Source organism: Citrus sinensis, chromosome 7 (assembly GCF_022201045.2).
Source record: "Citrus sinensis cultivar Valencia sweet orange chromosome 7, DVS_A1.0, whole genome shotgun sequence".
In the NCBI taxonomy this organism is placed as follows: Eukaryota; Viridiplantae; Streptophyta; class Magnoliopsida; order Sapindales; family Rutaceae; genus Citrus; species Citrus sinensis.
Window position 1 is genome coordinate 12,546,375 of NC_068562.1, and position 21,489 is coordinate 12,567,863.

Here is a 21,489-nt window from a genome sequence, read left to right on the forward strand (position 1 = left end):
TATAAATTCCTAAGCGGTGGTTGCAAAATTTGATTTCTGGTGAGTGCTATTTCCTTAACTTTAACATTTATTCTCGTCGTTTGCTCCGTGCAAAATACTAGGTCTTTTGTTCTCTGTCTTTATTTCTTTTTTGGGTCTTCTGCAAATCACAATCAAATGTTGAATTATAAATTTGCCAGCATCGCCTTTTTTTTTTTTGGGCCGGGGTTGGTGTCGAATTGATGCTCCGGTTTTTGACTTTTTGTTGTCAAATTTTACTCTGTTTTTTCAAATTGATGCTTGAATAGTTGAATCAAATTAATGCTCACGTAAATTTGTCCAGTTGCCGTAAAAAGATATAATTACACTGAAATGCACACCTCTAGAATGAATAGAATTAATCAGAGAAAACATTAATAAGTGCAGAGTTAGAATATGGAAAAGTTCACTGGCAAATACTTTGTAAAACTTCGGAGTGAAACAGGGAATGCACTTGCAACTAAGGACAAATTGGTGGCCAGCTAATGCCTTCATTTTATTTACATTCATCTTTTTAATTATTGAAGATAAGTGGTTCGTTGCTTTTGTTGTAGATAAAATTCAGACGACCTCAATTGTGACATGACAATATTTAAAATATCTCTTAAATTATTATAAACTTTAATTTATCTTAATTTTATTTAAAAGATAAAAGAAAAATGTGGTATATGGATTAAAATTTTTTTTATCTTCTTAATCAAATGAAATAAATTACAATTTACAATAATTTAAAATATTTTAAAAATTATTATTTCATAAGAGATTAATATGAAATTAATCGTTTTTACTTTTTGAATGTGAAAGGACAAGAAAAGAGAAAGCAGGTGTCCCTGCTTTTTATTTTATTTGAAATCGGAGTTATCCCATATACTTTACTAATTTAGCTCCAACATTACAATGTTTTTAGGCTACACTTTTATTTTTCTTTTACCCCCTTTTTTTATACATGCATGTGGATTACTTTTCTCTAAGCTCCTTAATATTTAAGACAAATCATAAAAGCGATTGAAGTATAACAAGATGATCAAAACATTTAACCCAAAAAAAAAAAGAAATAAAGAAATAAAACACTGAAAATGGAGATGTTGATTAATTTAGAAAAGATACAAGCAAAAGATATTCCCAAAAAAAAGAAAAAAAGAAAAAAGCAACGTTAGTTCATCCATGTCTGTCAATATGTTTTTTATGGTTTTTTTCCAGTTGTTTGTTGTTATAGATTGATTGTAAATTGATATGAACTTGGTGTTGTAATATGTTCGTTTTTGTGGAATTAAATTTGAATATTCAAGATTATTCAAGTCTTATCTAGTATGTGTTCAGTTGTGTTGTCGATAATTTTGCATTCGAATAAGTTTTCACCTAAAATATTAGCATGAGTAGTAGTCCTTGAAATTTTGGTCAAAATTATTGTTATCGTTTGTTTTAGAGGAAATTTTTTTATTAAAGCCTCGTTAACACTATTCCTTATTAAGATTATAAGTTAGTGTCGGTGCAGGATTTGCAGCAACAAATCTTGTCTAGCCACGTGTCAAAAGTACAAATAAATCAAGGGAAAGCACATGACATGGATTAGGATCCAATAAAATTTAAATCCCAAGGAAAAAGGACAACTGTATCCTAAAGTTTCAATAAGAGATACTAAGATATCTTTTGACTAATGTTATTTTTTGGCTTTATTAATAAAAAGATCGAATAGTTTATAACAAATAAAAATATAGTATTAAGCTAAATGTGATAATTTACACATTTTACATAATTTCAATAAAAAAAATATTTTAATGTTTTACAATCTATCAGACATATTTTATTAAATTAATAAGAATTTTCTTATAAATAGCAACATAATATTAAAATAAATTTATAAAGATTTAAATGTAAAATAATTTTAGTATAATTAATACGTGGGATATATTTTGTAAATTATAAAATTACTTAACCCAATGATTTTTAAAAATCTTTAAAATAAATAAAAATAAATTATTCACATTTTGATGTAAATATTTAAAACATTTTTATACATTAGTCCACAATTATTTATGTTATATTTGTATTTATTAGAAAATTTGAAAGTCAAATGTTTTTCACCTCTATCTTATTAGAATTATTGCACACAGAGAAAGAGCCATATATGCTTTATAGCTTTAAAATCGATTTGTTTTATAGCTGGGAACAGAGATGATCATTATTATAAGGATTAAAAAAAAGATAAAGAATGTTAATGATTAGCGAAATCTCTATGGAAATTGAATTTAGTAAGAAAAAATTGAGCTGATTTTAGTGGTATAGTAATATTTTATATAGAGAAAAGTAAAAGCTGCACCCCAAGGTTAAGAGAAATGGTCAAAACTCTTTTTTAATCATAATACCCTTTTTTCCTAGATAATTTAAAAATTTTACTCTAATATTTTATAATAAATAAAAACATATAATCCTAAAATAAATAAAATAATATATATTTTAAAATAATCTCAATATTTAAAATATATTTTAACATTTTATAATCTATCAAATATATTTTATTATATTAAAGTAAATTTTATAATAAATACAAAACATACTATTAAAATAGATATAAAAATTTTAAAGTATTTTGAATATTATATAAAATAACTTTAATATTGTTAATGCGTGAGATGCATTTTATTAATTAAAAATTCTATTTAACCCAAAGATTTATTTATAATAAATTAATAATCATATTTTTGAAATTATTTTAAATATTAAAAAATATTTTAATATTACTAACTATTAGATAGACTAAACTATTTATATTATTTTCTATTTATTATAAAATTTCAAAGTTAATCTTTTTAACTACTATTCAAAAGATATTATGATAAAAACAGAATTTTTCTGTTTTATTAAAAATTTAGAGTTTACACCTATTTTTTCAAATATTCGGGGTGTAACTGTTTTATTTAAATAAAATCTCAGTTAAAAATGTACAGAGAAGAAATTTCTGTTGGTATTTTAGTCTTTTACCAATTATCACGATTAGGCCTTGGCCTTGAAACATTAATTGTTTCACTTTTAGCGCTAGTGGCGTTGAAAGTTGTCAAGAAAAAGCAAGACCATATTCCACAAAAGCAGCTCTTTTATTAAAGGCAAAGTATAAAGTAGTCAAGAATCGAATATCCTGTCGTCTACTCTTTTTTAAATTCTTCTTTTATTATCTTTTAGAATAGTTTTTGGTAATTACAATCATTATTCAGAGTTATTGTTATCTTCTGGGGCAGTCTCTGTTCATCGAAGTCGTTACCTTTTTTTCATGGATCAGTTCCAGTGCCAAGCAGTAATTTTCTTAGAACTCGGATCTTTAATTCGAGTTTCTTTGTGAATTAATAATAAAAAATTTTCATTACACGCAATTTAAGCTACGAATTACTTTTTGCAAAGTTGAATATGAAATTGGAGAAATTAAATAATTTAGAATGTTGGTAAAAATTGACTAACATATCCCCAATTACAGTAAAACCTCTCTACAGTCATAACATTATAACAAAATTAATTTTATTACTATGTTGAGGTAATATAGGTTTAGTTACAAAATTATTGTTTTAATATGGTTAGTGTCAAGTGATATAAAGGTTAAGTATGCAGTACATTGATAATTAAATAATGAAGCGTGTCAAATCTAACGTATATATATTAATGATATAGATAGACATAGTTTTAAAAAACTAATTAATGTATATTTATGTAGTGTTATGAATATGGAAAGTCAAGCCTACACTTTACATTATCCTTAATTTTTTCTGTCAGTTAAATTCTACAAATATTGTACAATGATTGGGTAAGAACTCTAAATTAAGAATAAATTATTGTCACAAATAATTTTAAAAAATATTTTATTTCATCTTAAACCTTTAATGTAAGTAAATATATATATATATATGTGTGTGTGTGTGTGTGTGCATATTTTGCAACGTATAGATAATTGTTAGTATATGGAGACAAGTCTTTTAAGGTAGGACCTAGGAAAATTTATAACTTACTACACTGGGGAGTTTTTATTCCTTTTTATAATTGTCTCATATTGATACATTCTTACACAAAATATTACCATTGACATATGTTGATGCGAGATTCTGGTTACCCTCTTCCTACGACCAGGATATCTGCTCGACCAACTTCACCTCTATCAGGATCTCTCCTCGTATGCTTTTTTCTCCAAATATTCCTGCGTCCACAGAAACAAGTCAGAGCACGCCGGTTGTTTTCCCGGCGTAAACCCTCTGACGCTCAAGTCAGATATGAAGGCTCTGGGAATGCTTGCCACAGATCTTATGGTTTTTCTGTAGTTTCTATTCTTTAGAGTTTCATTTATCTCTGAATATAATCTCAAAAATGCTAACCCTTTTACCTTCCTTGGCTACCTTTTTATAGGCTTCCTCTGAATCCCGGTCTTCCGTAGTCCACGCCCGTTATTCTCCCCACCCTCGGATGTGGATGCCCCATTATCGCCATTGTGGGCGAATGGAGATGGACTTCGTGCCTTGATTCTCGGATAGGAATGCACGTCTTGCCAACTGTCGTTGACTGGGTCTCCTCGCCTCTCGACCTCTAGCCGGAATGGCCTTATGCCTCTAACAAGAGTTCGACCTCGTGAATGGCATACTCGCGGACGAGCCGAATATTTCTGCTCATGTTCCCCTGCTACCTGGCTCTTACAGGACATACCTGTTCGCAGAACTCCGCCATCAAATATCTGCTCATCACGTCTGGTCTCGTTGAAGTATTTCCCTCAAACAACATATTTTACTACAATTAGTTTAGAACATTTGTTAGGAAAAAAAAAGAAAAGAAAACATTCCTTGGATGTAGCTCTCCTGACTATTTAAATCTTTTAAGGAAAAAAAGAAAAAAGAAAAACTGACACATTCAAATCTTGAAGCAATTACATTAAAACCTCTCCATAATGATAGGAATAATCTCCATTTAGTAATAAAAAATTTTGTTCGCAATCTAGGCAGAGTTATAAATAAGAATAAAATCCTCATTGTAATAAGTTGTATTTATTATGGATCCCATCCTAAGGAACTTGTCTCTATATAGTAATAATTATTTGCATATTATAAATATATATGTTGCATTAGATTAAATGAACTTGTCTCCACATACTACTTAGACAATGAGAGAAAGTTATTAAAGAGAACACAAATATTTAGAGATTTTTAAGATTACTTTGCATGTTTATAACAATAATACATTGATATATGTATTAGTTTTTTGATATATTAGATTTGACATGCTCTATTAATAAATTATTAATACGATGCAAACTTCATCTCTCTATCCTTGCAATAAAAGTAACTAAGTTATAACAATAATTATTAATAAATTATTAATACGATGCGTACTTCATCTCTATATCCTTGCAATAAAAGTAACTAAGTTATAACGATAATTTTTGTAACTACATGCTTATTAGGTTTTAACTACTTCATAATAATAAATTAGTTTCGTTCTAATATTATAAGGGAGCGCCTAAGTTGCGATCAATGTACCTTACGTTTTTTGTTTTATTCTTCTTGGTAGTTTTCATTTGAGTCCCTTGATGTTTCTTTATTTGAAAGAATTTTATTTGAAAGAATTTGCAAATACATGTTATTTGAAAGAAAAATTTTATTTTTCTTTAAAAGAAAAATTATTATATTTTTTATATCTCTTTTCTTTATTATAAGATTTTCTTCGTTTTTTATGGGGTACATAACATCCCCATTGGGTAGGCATATCTGTCTTTTCACAACATATTTTTGTTATATTTTTACTCTTTTTTATTAAACTTCTTTGGATACAAATTTCACTTAATCTGTTATTTAAAAATCTAATCCTAGATCCTAATGTATCTGGGATTCTACTATCGCTTTTATTAGTATGTTTTTCATATTCATTTATAAAATATCCATTCCATGGATAAGGTAATTTAGAATAATATAAATTTTTATAAATGTTCTGGTCTTCATGACTCATGAATTGTGTATAATAATATTTACTAAATTCACATGTATATTCTTTTACAAAACACATATTACAGATTGTCAGGTTTATTAATTTCATTCTAGCATTTAATTTATCATTTTTTGCTTCATTTTCTGTATTTTGTAACCAATCTTCTCCTAAGAATTCACTAGCAATATATTCGATTATTCTTTCTATTCCTAATCCCTTATCTTTTCCTAATGCTATTTTGGTTGAATCTCTTATTAATTTTTGTGTATCTTCACTTAATCCTTTCCACCAATTAAATACATTTCCTGTAAAACTTGCTATTAGAATATCTGTTAATATATTTATTTTTTCTTCTTCAGTGTCTACATTCCAATCATCTTTAGATCCATTGAATATAAAAAATAACTTCATTTGCATTCCCCATTCTACTAAAGCTTTTCGGGGGTCTATTTTGCAATCTAAGTCTAAAAATGTACCTGCATTGCTTATTGGCATCAAATGGTCATTATTAGGTTGGTAATCTTTTTTCCAAGGGGTATTTTTAATGGGTGGATAGTAAGTATTTGCAAATAATACTTACTTTTTTGAAAATTCTTTTTCAAAAAGAAAAATAACAGTAGTCTTTTTGAAACATATTACTGTTATGTTTTTAATCCTTTCTAGAGTTGTATTTATTTCTTTTAATAGCAACAAGTGGTTATCAAACTCATATAGATCTATAAATTCAGAATATATTTTTTGTCTCCTTCCATCTCTTCTACATCTATTTTTTATCCTTTCTAGAGTTGTCTTTATTTCTTTTAATAGCAACAAGTGGTTATCAAACTCATATAGATCTATAAATTCAGAATATATTTCTGGTCCTAAATTTATTAATCCTATTCTTTCTTGCTCTAATAAGTCTATTTTTTGATTTATTAAATTTATATATGTACTTACTATATTTTCCCATCCTAGATGCATATGATCTGTGCTGTTTATTAATTCCTGTATTGTGTTAACTGCTTGGTTCATAATGTTTCAGTTTTATACCAATATATTAAGAATTGTATAAATTTATCAATAAATTTCATTTTCTTTTCTATCAATATTTCTCCTCCCGTGGTATCTATATTTCTTTTTATAAGTTCTTCAGTTAATTCCATTTCTATATTTCTTATATTATTTTTATCAGTTTTTAAAGCTTTTATCAAATTCTTTATCTCCTCTTTATTATATACCTTTAATGTATACAGACTATTAACTATTGACTGTATTGGGTCCATAAATTTATTTTTATGGCTCTGATACCATCTTGCACTGTGTGCTAAAAAAAACTAATATTAACAAAAAATAAAAAATAAAAAAAACTAATATTAACAAATTAATAAAAAATAAAAATAAACCAAAAAGGTAAAGAATGAAAATATGACTAAACAAAAAATAATAGAATAACGAATTACAGAAACTAAAAACATAAAACAAAAATGTTTGTTCTATAAGGTATACATATCATAGCTATTACTGTTATTTCTTACATATAAGGCAGTAACTTGTTCTCCTTCTATAATTCTAGGTATATTATTAAGAAAACTAGGAAAATAAAAATCATAATAATTATTATTAGTTTCTAAAATATATGCAGGATTATTAGTCATATCATAAAATAATTCTATCTGTATAAAGTATATATTATTATTTATTATACTAAAATAGTATCTAATTTCCCTTTGGGTATCTATTTTTATAAAATATTCTAACTACAGGTACGTGGCTTGTTATCCCAAAGTGCAGAGGATACTAACGCCCAATAGGGATCGTCTATCCAATTTACGTTATGGGTTGCTTGCCGATATACCTTACAACCAGTTTATTTGTCTTATTTTACTAGATTCCTATATTTCAAGTTCTTCGTTATCTGAATTTTCAACGTAATTTATATATGATGGTCCAATTTCTCGACTTTCATGTTCTATATATGCCAAAGCTATGTCAATTCCTTGTTCTATTGTTAACATAATTATATTATGTTTTAAATTATCTGTTTCGATTTGGTTTATAATTTTTCTTTTTATTTCTTTTGGTAAATTAAGAGTATATACTGCTAGTAGATCTTCTGTTCTAACTAGCTCTGTTTTACTTAAAAGATATGAACTTTGTTTAAAAGATCCTAAGTTAAAGTCTATTATCATCATATAGTCATTATATGTTATTCTAGTGCTAGAGTTTATCATATATTCTTTAGAATTCCCAAGTAAAATATCGTTATTCATGTTTAAATTGACAGCTCTTCTTCCATAAATCTCCTCATCATCAATCATCAACAAACTTCCACCAACAGATAAGGTTTGAGAATTATTACCTAGAGTTGTTCTTATTTCTCTGCCTTCCGATCCTTTTCCAGTGACCTTCAGCCTGGTTGTCCTTATTCCCTCAACGGCCTCCTTGCCTCAACGGGATCAGCGGACTCGAGCGGCCTTACTGTATGGATTTTGATCGTTATGCTCGGAAATTTTGAACAAATTTAGGTTTCTTTTTCCTTTCTATGGTGTTGTTTTGTTTATGATTTCTGATGCCTTGATTTCTGGATTTTGAGCTGAAGAGTTGTTTAGTTCTTCATTTTTGAGAGAGTTTTTGGAAAAGATTGATTTCGTAATGGAAGCTCTGAGAGCCTTCTTTCTCCTTTCTTTTATTTTATAATGAAAAAAGATTACATTCTTGCCCTCTTATGTTTGGGACTTTTACAATATTGCCTTCGTTCTATTACATTATTGCCCTTCTATGATTGGGCTTCTTACATCATTGCTGACGTTACATATCACTTACTTTAGCATTTAGTATTTTTGACATTTTCCTTATTTTGTCGGGCATCTTCTTTATGCTTTTGTCGGGCATCTTCTTTATGCTGTCTGCCACTTCTTATCAGGCATCTTCTTTATGCTGTCTGCCACTTCTTATCAGGCATCTTCTTTATGCTGTCTGCCACTTCCATGAGTTGAAAAGCTTGTTCCATAGTTTTACTGCTACTGGGAAAACGCATAGTGCTTATTTCATTGATGAAGTCTAATAGCAGATTTGACGGTGTATGGCTGTCTTCAGATGTTATGAGAATGTAGTTCTGGAATTTAATGATGGTTCTGAAGTTTCTTTTGTATAAATCCTTAGCTATGCTCCATATAGCCTTTATTCCTCTGGCTCTTCGTGTTCTGATCCACGGTTCGTTTATGTGTGGAACATTTGTATAATCTGTCCCAACTTCGACCTTGAAATTCTTAGTGAGATGACCTATAGAGATCATATAAAAGGCTTGATATTCTACGTTCTGATAGTATTCTGGGCTTATGGTGTAGAATTTTAGGTATATGGGTCTTTTTTGGGCGAACCTTGATACTTCTTTTATTAACAAGTCATCAAGACTGGCTATCTCCTGAAGATTTATATCTGGATAAACTAGATCTAAATACCCGTGTTTCGCTATTTTTCCAACAAGGAGTGGGTCTGCTCCTTTTGTAGCAATCATTCTTGGATACATATTTTTTCCTGGTGCTTTGAAAATTGTATTTTTGTGGGAACAAGTGGAGTATACCCATGTAGAAAATTGTTTATATTCTTCTTCTTTTGAATTCAGGGGTTTCTCCTCTTCTTCTGTATAAGGATTGTTTATTTCTATGAACTTTTTTGGAAGTTCTGATTTTGGAGACTCGACTTCTATGGATATGACTTTATTAGGAATTGGGTCAGAGATTGGTTTATCTTCTCTGAAGGGTCCACTACTGCTTCCGATATTTATTGGGTTAATGTTTATTGGGCTCGTGTTTATAGAGAGAGCTTTTGTTAGGTCGTCTATGTATGACTCTAACAAATTTACTCCTTTTTCATGAGCCTCAGAAGCTTCTTTCAAATAGTTTATTGCATCAATTATATCAGATGCTTCTGTTTTGAGCCTTTGTACCTCAGCTTCTATTTTCCCGATGATTCTATTAACTTCGGGATTCATTCTCCAAATTCTATGTTCCTGCTTAAGAAATCTGCAAGAAAATTGTTAATTCCTTTTATATGGACAATTTTGAAATTATAATATGACAAATAAACTTGCCATCTATGCAATCTTCTATACTGAGGTTCATTTGGTAAAATTCTATTAATAAGGGAGTTTACCTGAGAATTATCAGTTTCTACAGTAAATTGTTTTTGGAGCAAAAATAATGAGAATTTTTTAATCCCTTTGTATATTGCAAGGAGTTCTTTTTCATGTACAGGATAATTAACCTGAGCTTGGTTAAACGTTCCACTGGTGTATCGACAAATTTCATTTATATCGGTTTTGAGTATTGCTCCCCAATATAGGTCAGACGCATCTGTTTGTATTACTAATCTATCTTTTTCATCTGGTAGTCTTAAAGTCGGAAGGTTTTTACATTCTTCTTTTAAATTTTTTACAGTTTCTGTATGTTCCTCATTCCATCCCCTAGTATTATTTTTTCTTAATAATTTTTGGAGTATATTTCTCTTTTTTGATAGGTCTTTTATAAATCCTTCTGCATAATTCAAACATCCCAAGAATTTTTGTATTTGTTGTTTATTTTCTAATTTATCTGGAAACTCAATTATTTTTCTTCCTATATGGCTCTGGAGTTTGATTCCTTGTTTATCAAGTATCATTCCTAAAAATTCTATTTTCTTATGTTCTATTACTGCTTTTTTACTAGACAGTACTATCCCTTCTCTTATACATGTATTTGCAAATTCTTTCAAATGGTGTCTATGTTCTTCTATTATCTCTGAAGCTATCAATATATCATCAACATAGACTATAATGTAATTGTAGTCTTTAAATATTTTATCCATCCTACTTTGGAAAATTTGTGGAGCATTTTTTAATCCAAAGGGCATTACTAACCATTCATAATGACCTTGTGGGGTACTAAAAGCTGTGTATGGGATACTATCGTTTTCCATTTTTATTTGCCAAAATCCTGACTTACAATCAAATTTTGAATAATATGTTTTATTTTTTACAAGATTTATCAGTACTTCCTTATTTGGGAGAAAATATCCATCAAATTTTGTATATTTATTTAGTTCTTTGTAATTTATTACCATTCTTGCTTTTCCTCTAACCTGTTCTGCTCTTTTCCTGACCATAAAAGCTGGGCTATTATGCGGGCTATTACTGTTTCTAATAAGTTTTAAATTTAATAATTCTTTTATTTGAATTTTAAATTCTTCTCTATCTTCTTCTGTATACATCATAGGTTTAAGTCTTATAATCCTATTTTCAATTAATTCTATTTTTGCTCTAGGATGATCTGGTTTCCATAATGCTAAAGGATTTTCTTTATAAACTTGCTCAAGCTGTGATTTTATTGTTTCTAATTGTATATTATAACTTTGTCCTTTTTGGATTAAATAATGTTTTTCATAAATATACTTATCACCACGCTGGGCTGGCTGAACTCTGTAGGGTTTGAACTCGCGAGGGATGCGTAGAATATGATTACAAGGGGTTTTTAAAGTGATCATATAGGGTGTTTGTTGGTAATATTGGAACTGCTGTATGAAGTCATTTCCTAAAAGGATATCACAATCCATATTATTGTATTGGAATATTTGGTTAATACGTACTACTTTACTTCCTAGTAAGATTTCAAAGTTTAAAATAGATTGATTGACATGTTGTTTATCTCCTGTAATACCAATAATTTTTAATTTTCCATTTGATTCCCATTTATTAGATAAAAAGGATTTCATAATGGTTATTTCACTACCAGTGTCTAACAAAGCACAAGTATCTATATCTTTTTCAGTTATGTTTATTTGTATATATACAGACATAGGGTATTTTACATAAGCTTGTTTTAACATGTGTAACAGATTATTGTTTGGCCTTGGATTAAGAAAGTTATCTTATTAGGTTCAATTTTGTAATACTCTAAATCATTTAAAAAACTATTTCCCAATACTATATGTTTTTCTGGGTCTGTAGTCATGAATGAGTCTATATAACAGGCTACTATTATTCTAAGTCCTTCTATTATTATGGGGACTTTAACCTCTTGTTTACAAATATGTTTATTCCCATTGAAGTCAGTATACTCATATGGAATTTCCTTTTCTTTTACTAAGAGTCCTTTATTTTTTGTGTGATTCATGTAATTATGGCTTGTGCCAGTGTCTAATAATATAGGTACTTTTGCTGTGTAATCTATTCCGTTAAAGTATTGTCCAAGTATTTTTATCACATTATTTGTTGGTACTGATTTAATTATTTGCTTATCAGTGTTTAATCTTCTAGAAGAACTTCCTCTTATTAAGGTTCTTCCAGCAAAGCTTATAGGAATAATGGAGTTTTCATTACTATTATTTAAAAATTGTTTTTTATCATCGATATTTAATTCATAAGTTATAGGGATTTTATAATCTTGGATTACAGGTTCTATAAATGTTGCAATATCTTCACAATCTTTATTTATCTCGATGTAAGGTTTGTTACCATATATTTCTCCGTAGTTTGAATTACAGAAACTGTATAAAGCTGAGTAATGTATTGTCATTATTCTATTACCTTCTTTCATTAAATCTTTCTTTAATAGCTTAAAGTGTAAGCTTAATGTTTCGTCTATGTTTTTATCTCTAATATGTACACAATATCTAGGGTGACAAGTAAATAATAATTTAGTATAACATAAATTTCCTTCTATTGTTCCAAGATGTCCTATATTAGGATCTATAAATCTTTGATCATGCAATGATAAAACTATTGGGCTATCTATTCCTTCTTTAAAAAGAGATTTTATTAAGATTTGTATTTCAGCAAGATATACATATTGAATTTTTTCTTTAGTTGACTCACTTTTTATTTTTCTCAGTGCTAAATCTATGGATCTTTTATTTATTAAACTAAATCTAATGTTTCCTTCTGCTTGTGTAATTGTCACAGCTTTTTCTTGTTCATAATATTTATGTAATATTATTCGTTTTCTTTTAAACATATCTCTAAATCTATGGATTATTCCATACTCTGGTTTTTCCATATTTAATTTTAAAAGTTTATTATATTTTTCTTTGTTAAAAGTAGCAACAAGGCTGTATCCACTTTTGTTTTCTTCTTTTTCTATTTCTTCTATATCTTCTATTTTTTCATTATCTAATAACTCTTCTTTATTCTGATTCATTTTCAGATTCTTCTGCCATATAAACTTCCTCTCCTATATAATCAGATAAATTATTTATTTCTTCTAAGTCACTTTCTATATTTTCAAAATCTTCTTTTAAGAGTTTAACTTTTTTCTTTCTTGTACAATCTGTACTTATATGCCCTATTTCTCCACAATTCCAACATTTACATTTGGACTTATCTAATATTTTTCTCTGGTTTTTATATTTTCTTTTATAATATTTTCTTCCTGATTTTTTATATTTTTTCTTAAAATTATTATATTTTTTATATCTCTTTTCTTTATTATAAGATTTTCTTCGTTTTTTATGGGGTACATAACATCCCCATTGGGTAGGCATATCTGTCTTTTCACAACATATTTTTGTTATATTTTTACTCTTTTTTATTAAACTTCTTTGGATACAAATTTCACTTAATCTGTTATTTAAAAATCTAATCCTAGATCCTAATGTATCTGGGATTCTACTATCGCTTTTATTAGTATGTTTTTCATATTCATTTATAAAATATCCATTCCATGGATAAGGTAATTTAGAATAATATAAATTTTTATAAATGTTCTGGTCTTCATGACTCATGAATTGTGTATAATAATATTTACTAAATTCACATGTATATTCTTTTACAAAACACATATTACAGATTGTCAGGTTTATTAATTTCATTCTAGCATTTAATTTATCATTTTTTGCTTCATTTTCTGTATTTTGTAACCAATCTTCTCCTAAGAATTCACTAGCAATATATTCGATTATTCTTTCTATTCCTAATCCCTTATCTTTTCCTAATGCTATTTTGGTTGAATCTCTTATTAATTTTTGTGTATCTTCACTTAATCCTTTCCACCAATTAAATACATTTCCTGTAAAACTTGCTATTAGAATATCTGTTAATATATTTATTTTTTCTTCTTCAGTGTCTACATTCCAATCATCTTTAGATCCATTGAATATAAAAAATAACTTCATTTGCATTCCCCATTCTACTAAAGCTTTTCGGGGGTCTATTTTGCAATCTAAGTCTAAAAATGTACCTGCATTGCTTATTGGCATCAAATGGTCATTATTAGGTTGGTAATCTTTTTTCCAAGGGGTATTTTTAATGGGTGGATAGTATTCATAAAAAGGTCTATTTTTCTTTTTATTTGTTTCATATCTGTGGCTGGGTTCTCCAATATCAGGTTTCAATTCTGGACCTCCAGCGAAATTCATCTTTATTTGATATTCTTTTTCAAATTCTTCTAAATCACTAAGGTTAATATCACTAAATTTTTCTGTTAATTCTTCTAATGTATTTTCCATTATTCTGTGTCACTAGGTGTACTTTCTTTTATCTCTAATTTTTCTTTTCCCTTTTCTTCTCTTTTTAATTCTGCTTTTAACTTTTCTGATTCCTCTAATATTTTTGGATACTGGGTTTTTATAAACCAGTCATCATAGCTTCCTGGTTGAGGTTTTGTCATATGTTTTTCAATGCTCGTCCCTATTATTCCTGATTTTATTATTTCAAGTTTCTCAACTTTTTTATTTTTCTTTCGACTTATCTGAATTGTTGATAATTCTATTTTTATTTTTCCTATTTCCTGTTTTATTTCTCTCATTTCCTCTTTAAGATTTAAAAGTATTTCTTTTAATTCAATTAATGTAGTTTCCATAAAATGTAGGGGTACTAACAGCTATTTTTACCTTTGAGTGTATGTTACATCCAATCGTAACATAGGGTTAGCCATATTATAATTATGTAGAGTTGTAGTGTATAGACACACCCAATTTAAATAGTAAATCAAATAAAATTGTCCCCACAAAAAAGAAAAAAGGGGTAAAGGATTGTTATTTCTTCAAACATTAGGAGCACGTTTGTTCAAGTGCGATGCCTTTCTTTTGAAGGCAACGTCAGTGGGTACCCAATAGGACGTGTGTAAATCTTTCCAAAATTTCTCCGGTATAACGGACAGAGATCATTACTTTTCTCTTCCATAGACCACAGCAGCTTCAGTTAATCAGACTCAATCAATTTTCTTGGTGTCTTCGCTTATCAAAATTCCAAAATATGGGTAGCATATTTCAAATCACATGCGATGGTGCTTTTTTCAATCGTTGCTTGGATTGCTTTCTTGGAAAAGTAGCAAACACAAGTAAGCTCCAAGATAACCTTGTTGCCTTGGAGACTGAATTGGGAAAACTAATCGCAGCAAAGAACGATGTGATGATGAGGGTTGTCAATGCTGAACGGCAACAACTGCGAACGCTGGACCAAGTGCAAGTGTGGCTTTCGAGGGTGGAAGCTGTTAAAACTGAAGCTGATGAATTGATAAGACACGGCTCTCAAGAAATTGACAAATTATGTGTTGGAGGCTACTATTCCAAGCACTGCGCGTCAAGCTACAAGTTCGGGAAACAAGTGGCTAAAAAGCTACGGGATGTGCAGACTTTAATCGGCGAAGGAGTTTTTGCGGCGGTGGCTACTGAAGTGGTGCCTGAGAGAGCTCCAGAACCTGTAGCAGATGAAAGACCCACTGAGCCAACAATAGTAGGCTTGCAATCACAACTTGAACAAGTTTGGAGATGTCTTGTAGAAGAATCAGTGGGAATCATTGGCCTATATGGTATGGGCGGTGTTGGTAAAACTACACTATTGACCCATATCAACAATAAATTTCTTGAGAGTCCAACCAGTTTTGATTGTGTGATTTGGGCCGTAGTTTCAAAGGACTTGCAACTCGAAAAAATTCAAGAAGATATTGGGAAAAAGATCGGTTTGGTTGATGATTCATGGAAGAGTAAAAGTGTAGAGGAGAAAGCTCTCGACATCTTCCGGAGTTTAAGAGAGAAGAGAATTGTATTGTTGTTAGATGATATATGGGAGCGGGTTGATTTAACAAAAGTGGGCATTCCACTTTCCGGACCAAAGAATACTACCTCAAAAGTCGTATTCACAACCCGTTTCGTCGATGTTTGTGGTAGCATGGAAGCTGACAAGAAGTTCCAAGTGGCATGCTTATCAGAAGAGCATGCTTGGGAACTGTTTCGAAAAAAAGTTGGGGAAGAAACTCTTGAGAGTGATCATGATATCGTTGAGCTAGCCCAAACTGTGGCCAAAGAGTGTGGTGGTTTGCCACTCGCACTTATTACTATTGGTCGAGCTATGGCCTGCAAAAGGACAGCCGAGGAGTGGAGACACGCAGTTGAAGTGCTAAGAAGATCAGCTTCTGAGTTTGCAGGTTTGGGAAAAGAGGTGTATCCTCTTTTAAAGTTTAGCTATGATAGTTTGCAGAATGAGACGATTAAATCTTGTTTCTTATATTGTTGTTTATATCCCGAGGATTATGGCATTCTTAAATGGGACTTGATTGATTGTTGGATTGGTGAGGGATTCTTGGAGGAATCTGACAGGTTTGGTGCAGAAAACCAAGGATACTACATTGTGGGCACTCTTGTTCATGCGTGTTTACTAGAAGAGGTAGAAGATGATAAAGTAAAAATGCATGACGTTGTTCGTGATATGGCTTTATGGATAGCTTGTGAAATTGAGAAGGAGAAGAGAAACTTTTTGGTTTGTGCAGGTGCTGGAGTAGGAGCGGTACCAGATGTTGAAGGATGGGAAAATGTGAGAAGATTGTCATTGATGCAAAACCAAATTGAAATTCTGTCAGAGGTTCCCACATGCCCTCATCTCCTCACTTTATTTCTTGACTTTAATTATAAATTGGAGATGATCACCGATGGCTTCTTCCAATGTATGCCTTCTCTCAAAGTTTTGAAGATGTCAAACTGTGGGCATGTTAAAGTTTTGAAATTACCTTTTGGGATGTCAAAGTTGGGTTCACTACAACTTCTTGATATTTCACATACCGGCATAAGAGAGTTACCAGAAGAGTTAAAGTTGTTGGTAAATCTGAAATGTTTGAATTTGAGGTGGACACATATGTTAAATAAAATTCCACGGCAGCTAATATCAAATTCTTCATGGTTACGTGTGTTGAGAATGTTCGCTATTGGCTTTGAAAATTCTAAAGAACCATCAGAAGACAGCGTTTTAATTGGTGGGGGTGAAGTTTTAGTACAGGAATTGCTCGGTTTGAAATATTTAGAGGTATTGGAGTTGACCTTGCGAAGTTATCATGCTCTCCATTCTTTTTTGAGCTCAAATAAGTTAAAAAGTTGTATTCGATCTCTTTTCCTCAATAAGCTGGGAGATACAAAGTCGATTGATGCTACGGCTTTGGCAGATCTAAAGCATCTCAATGAACTATGCATTCGTTCGGCTGTGGAGTTGGAAGAATTGAAGGTTGATTATACAGAGATAGCGCCAAAATGGTCGGAACATTTTGTTTTCCGCAGCCTTCACCGTGTTACTATGGAGCGGTGCCATAAATTAAAAGATTTGACATTCCTCGTTTTTGCTCCAAGCCTCAAGTCTCTTTCGCTATACGGTTGTAATGCTGTGGAAGAAATAATCAGCGTTGGGAAATTTGCTGAGGTGCCTGAGATGATGGGACATTTTAGCCCTTTTCAGAATCTCCAAAAGCTTGATTTATCACATTTGCCAGCTTTGAAGAGCATCTACTGGAAGCCATTGCCTTTCGCTCATCTGAAAGAAATGGTGGTGCATTGGTGTGATCGGCTTAAAAAGCTTCCGCTCGATTCCAACAGTGCAAAAGAGCGTAAAATTGTTATTCGTGGAAGAGCAGACTGGTGGAACCGTCTTCAATGGGAGGATGAAGCCACTCAAATTGCTTTCCATTCCTGTTTCCACTCTAATGAAATATAAATTCCTTAGCGGTGGTTGCAAAATTTGATTTCTAGTGAGTGCTTTTTTCTTAAACTCTTACATTTATTTCAGATTCGTTTTTTGTCTCCTGCAAATCACAATTAAATGCTGAATTATATGGAGTCAATGCTTTAGAAAATTTTCAAGGCACTGCCATTTCCTTTTTTTCATTTTTTTTTTGGGTCGAATTGATGCTCTGGCTTTTTACTTTTTGTTGTCAAATTTTGCTCTGTTTTTTCAAGTTGATGATTGAATAGTTGAATTCAATTAATGCTCACATAAATTTGTTTAGTTGCCGTAAAAGGATATAATTAGACTGAAGTACACACTTCTAGAATGAATACAAAATGTTAAGTATACTAGCCCTCTTTACAGAAAATCAAATGAAAATCAATTTTTTGGGGCTTTGATTTTCTATCGTCTATTATATACTCTTTTTAATATCTTCTGTTCTAACTATAACCAAATCCTTTGTTCAAGGGTTTTTATTTGGGGTATTGATAACTGTCCACCAAAAGAGTGAACACTTGGATGCTGCCCAAGGATCTCTAATCAATAGCTGGAAGCAACTGAGAAGGCGGTCGCTACTGTTTACAAAACGAATCAGTATTTGCCATTCATCTTAATAATTATGAAGCTTTGGTAAAATTTTCAAACAAAGTTGAACATGTTGTTTTGAGATTTGGTTCATGATTTTGGATGAATATTGTTGTTCTGTTTGAGTTGGATGTGAATTCAAAATCTATTTATTCTTTGGTTTTCAATTCTGAACTCAATTTCTTTTTCTCAAGCATGTTATGCAGAAATGATTTTTACTAAATCATTTTTGATGAATTGTTTAAATTATCATAAGCATGCTAATATGATAAGTTGTTTTATGAACGATTAATTAATCAATTAATATTAAATTATATATTAGTCAATTAGATATGCGTTACATGTCATGTTTAAAAACTATTTATTTATACTTCAAACAAATTTGACTGGATGTTGTGTAGGCAATAGTACATAATTTCAAAACAAAAAAAAGTAATAAAAACACGTTAAATTTTGTTTTTATGAAGAAAAATTTAAAATTTTATTAAATAGGTGAAAATAATAAATGGATTCGTGTATGGTTTGAGATTCTTGACATAATTATGAAATAAGCCGGATTCGACTTAGTTCACTTTTGACGCCATAAGAAGACGACACCACACAAACACACGATAAGAACCGTTACCTGAGAAGATTGCCATCAGGAATTTTGAAATTGATTTCACTACAATACCTTAATCTTTCAGATACTCCCATCACTGAGCTGCCAGAAGAGCTAAAAGTCTTGGTAAATCTTAAGTGTTTGAACTGTACACAAATTATCTCTCTACAATTCAAAAACAACTGATTTTTTACTTTTCAATGCTACATGTTCTGCGAATATTGAGTTGTAGTTATCTTGTTGAAATATCAGAAAATAGAGTTCTATTTGGTGGTAGTGAATTGTTGGTTGGGGAGTTGCTTAGTTTAAAACGTTTAAATGTATTAAGCATCACCTTACAAGGTTTTTCTGCTGTCCAAAAACTTATGAGCTCTCAAAAGTTTCAAAGCTGTACAAAATTTTTGGAGCTTATAGACTGTGATGATTCAAAGTCTTTTGCCTTGGCAGAGTTGAAGCATCTCGAAAAACTAGTTTTTCGAATTGTGGAAGAGTTTAAGTTCTGCTGTGTTGAAGTTGGAAAAGCTCAAGAATGTTTCCGTTTGAACAGCTTTCACCAAGTTAATATAAAGGCTTGTCATAAATTGAGGGACGTGACATGGCTTGTATTTGCTCCAAATCTTACGGTTATTCAAATAGAAAAATGTATGCAGATGGAAGTAATAATCAGTGCAAGGAAATTGGGTGAAGTTCCAGGGATGATGGCAGATCTAAACCCTTTTGCAAAACTCCAGTATCTTCGCCTGCGAGTTCTACCAAAATTAAAAAGCGTCTATTGAAATGAGTCACCCTTTCCACATGTCAGGGAAATTATTGTATCTGAATGCCCAATTCTCAAGAAGCTTTCACTCGGTTTTAACAATGCAAAGGAATCTAAAATTGTCATTTATTACATGTTTATATCTAACTTTTGTTTTCCTTTATGGTTAAATTGTTTGTGGGATATGTTTCGACGACGACCAGCAGTGATGAGCAGGCGCCTGGTAGCAGGGTTCCTCGAATAGGTATGTCTTGCAAAAGTCTGGTAGCCGGGGGAGCAGGAGCAGGAGTATCCTGCTAGTCCATGAGTACGACATCCACGAGGTCAGTCTCCTGTTGGGAGCATAAAGCCGTTCCTGCTATATTCCTACTAACGGTTGGGTCGAGGAGGCCCGGTCAACGACAGTTGGCGAGACATGCTCTCCAGTCCGAGAATCAAGGCGCGAGGGCCACGCAACCACCCACGACTACGGCAATGGAGCATCCACTTTCGAGAAGTGGGAGGATGGCGAGCGCAAAGGGAGGAAAGGCCTGAGTTCAGAAGTGGCCTATAAAAAGGTAGCCAACGAAGGTAAAAGGGTTAGCATTTTTGAGATTATAACAGAGAGAAAGGAAATTCTAAAAGAGAGAAAACGACCTAAAAGCCATAAGATTTGTGGCAAGCGTTCCCAGAGCCTTCATATCTGACTTGAGCGTCGGAGGGTTTACGCCGGGAAAACAACCGGCGTGCTCTGACTTGTTTCTGTGGACGCAGGGATACTTAGAGAAGAAAGCGTACGAGGAGAGATCCTGATCGAGGTGAGGTTGATCGAGCAGACATCCTGGTCGTCGGAAGGCGTAACCAGAATCTCGCATCAACATAAATTTTACTTTATATATGTTGTTATACGGCGACATTCTCGCATCAATTGTTAGCTTTTTAATTCTCTTCTCCCATTAATTGCCCTTCTGATCATGTAAGATATGCCGATGTCAAAGAGTAGTAAATCGGGATACAAATGTAAGAATTAACCAGATGACATGTTGTTTTGAAGCTCTCGAAGAAGGACTAATTATGTATTCGGCCAAGACATCAATAGGAGGGCACATTGTGCATGCACACTAGTGGATGATTTCGGCATGCCGAATCCAATTAGTGTGGATAACCCTTTATAAGGAATTGGCTTCTCTCATACCAGAGCAATGTAGAATATATTTATAAACTGTGGATTACTCTTTATTAGGCTTCTTCTATACTCGAGCAATGTGGAATACCTTTATAAGCATTAAGCTTCTCCCGTACACTTTATGTTAAAAATAATAATAATAAAATAAATCCATTTTAAAATAGGCTTTTTTTTTTCTTTTTCTATATAAACAAAATGCATTCTTCAAATCAATAGTGGGTGGAAGAAGTGAGTAGAGAAGAACTAGGCCCCTTTCATTCCCCTAAAACCTCACCGAAACCTCTCTTGTGAACTTCTCAGATTCTCTCTCAATATTTCTTATGATCTCGTTTTTGATAGAATCACTTCTTTTGCATGCTGCATTTTGTGTGTCTTTTTTGGGTAATATCTTATCTGGAATGCTGTTATGATCAATAGAACAAGTAATAAATTTTTGGTTTGACGGAAGTCGATTTATTTATTTGCTATTA

General features: G+C 31.2%; 1 protein-coding gene across 1 annotated transcript; it reads left to right on the forward strand.

Moving 5' to 3' along the window:
• Positions 1-14,978: 14,978 nt before the first annotated feature.
• LOC102615199 (probable disease resistance protein At5g63020) lies at positions 14,979-18,675 on the forward strand. The gene is made up of 2 exons (XM_052444844.1): positions 14,979-17,933; positions 18,380-18,675. Exon 1 carries the CDS (start codon positions 15,179-15,181, stop codon positions 17,897-17,899), a length of 2,721 nt encoding a protein of 906 aa, XP_052300804.1. The 5' UTR covers positions 14,979-15,178; the 3' UTR covers positions 17,900-17,933; positions 18,380-18,675.
• The last annotated feature ends 2,814 nt before the right edge of the window (positions 18,676-21,489 follow it).

What these genes read in the sequence shown, in the direction of transcription:
- LOC102615199 (XM_052444844.1), top strand. Translation starts at nt 15,179, where the DNA reads ATGGGTAGCATATTTCAAATCACATGCGATGGTGCTTTTTTCAATCGT.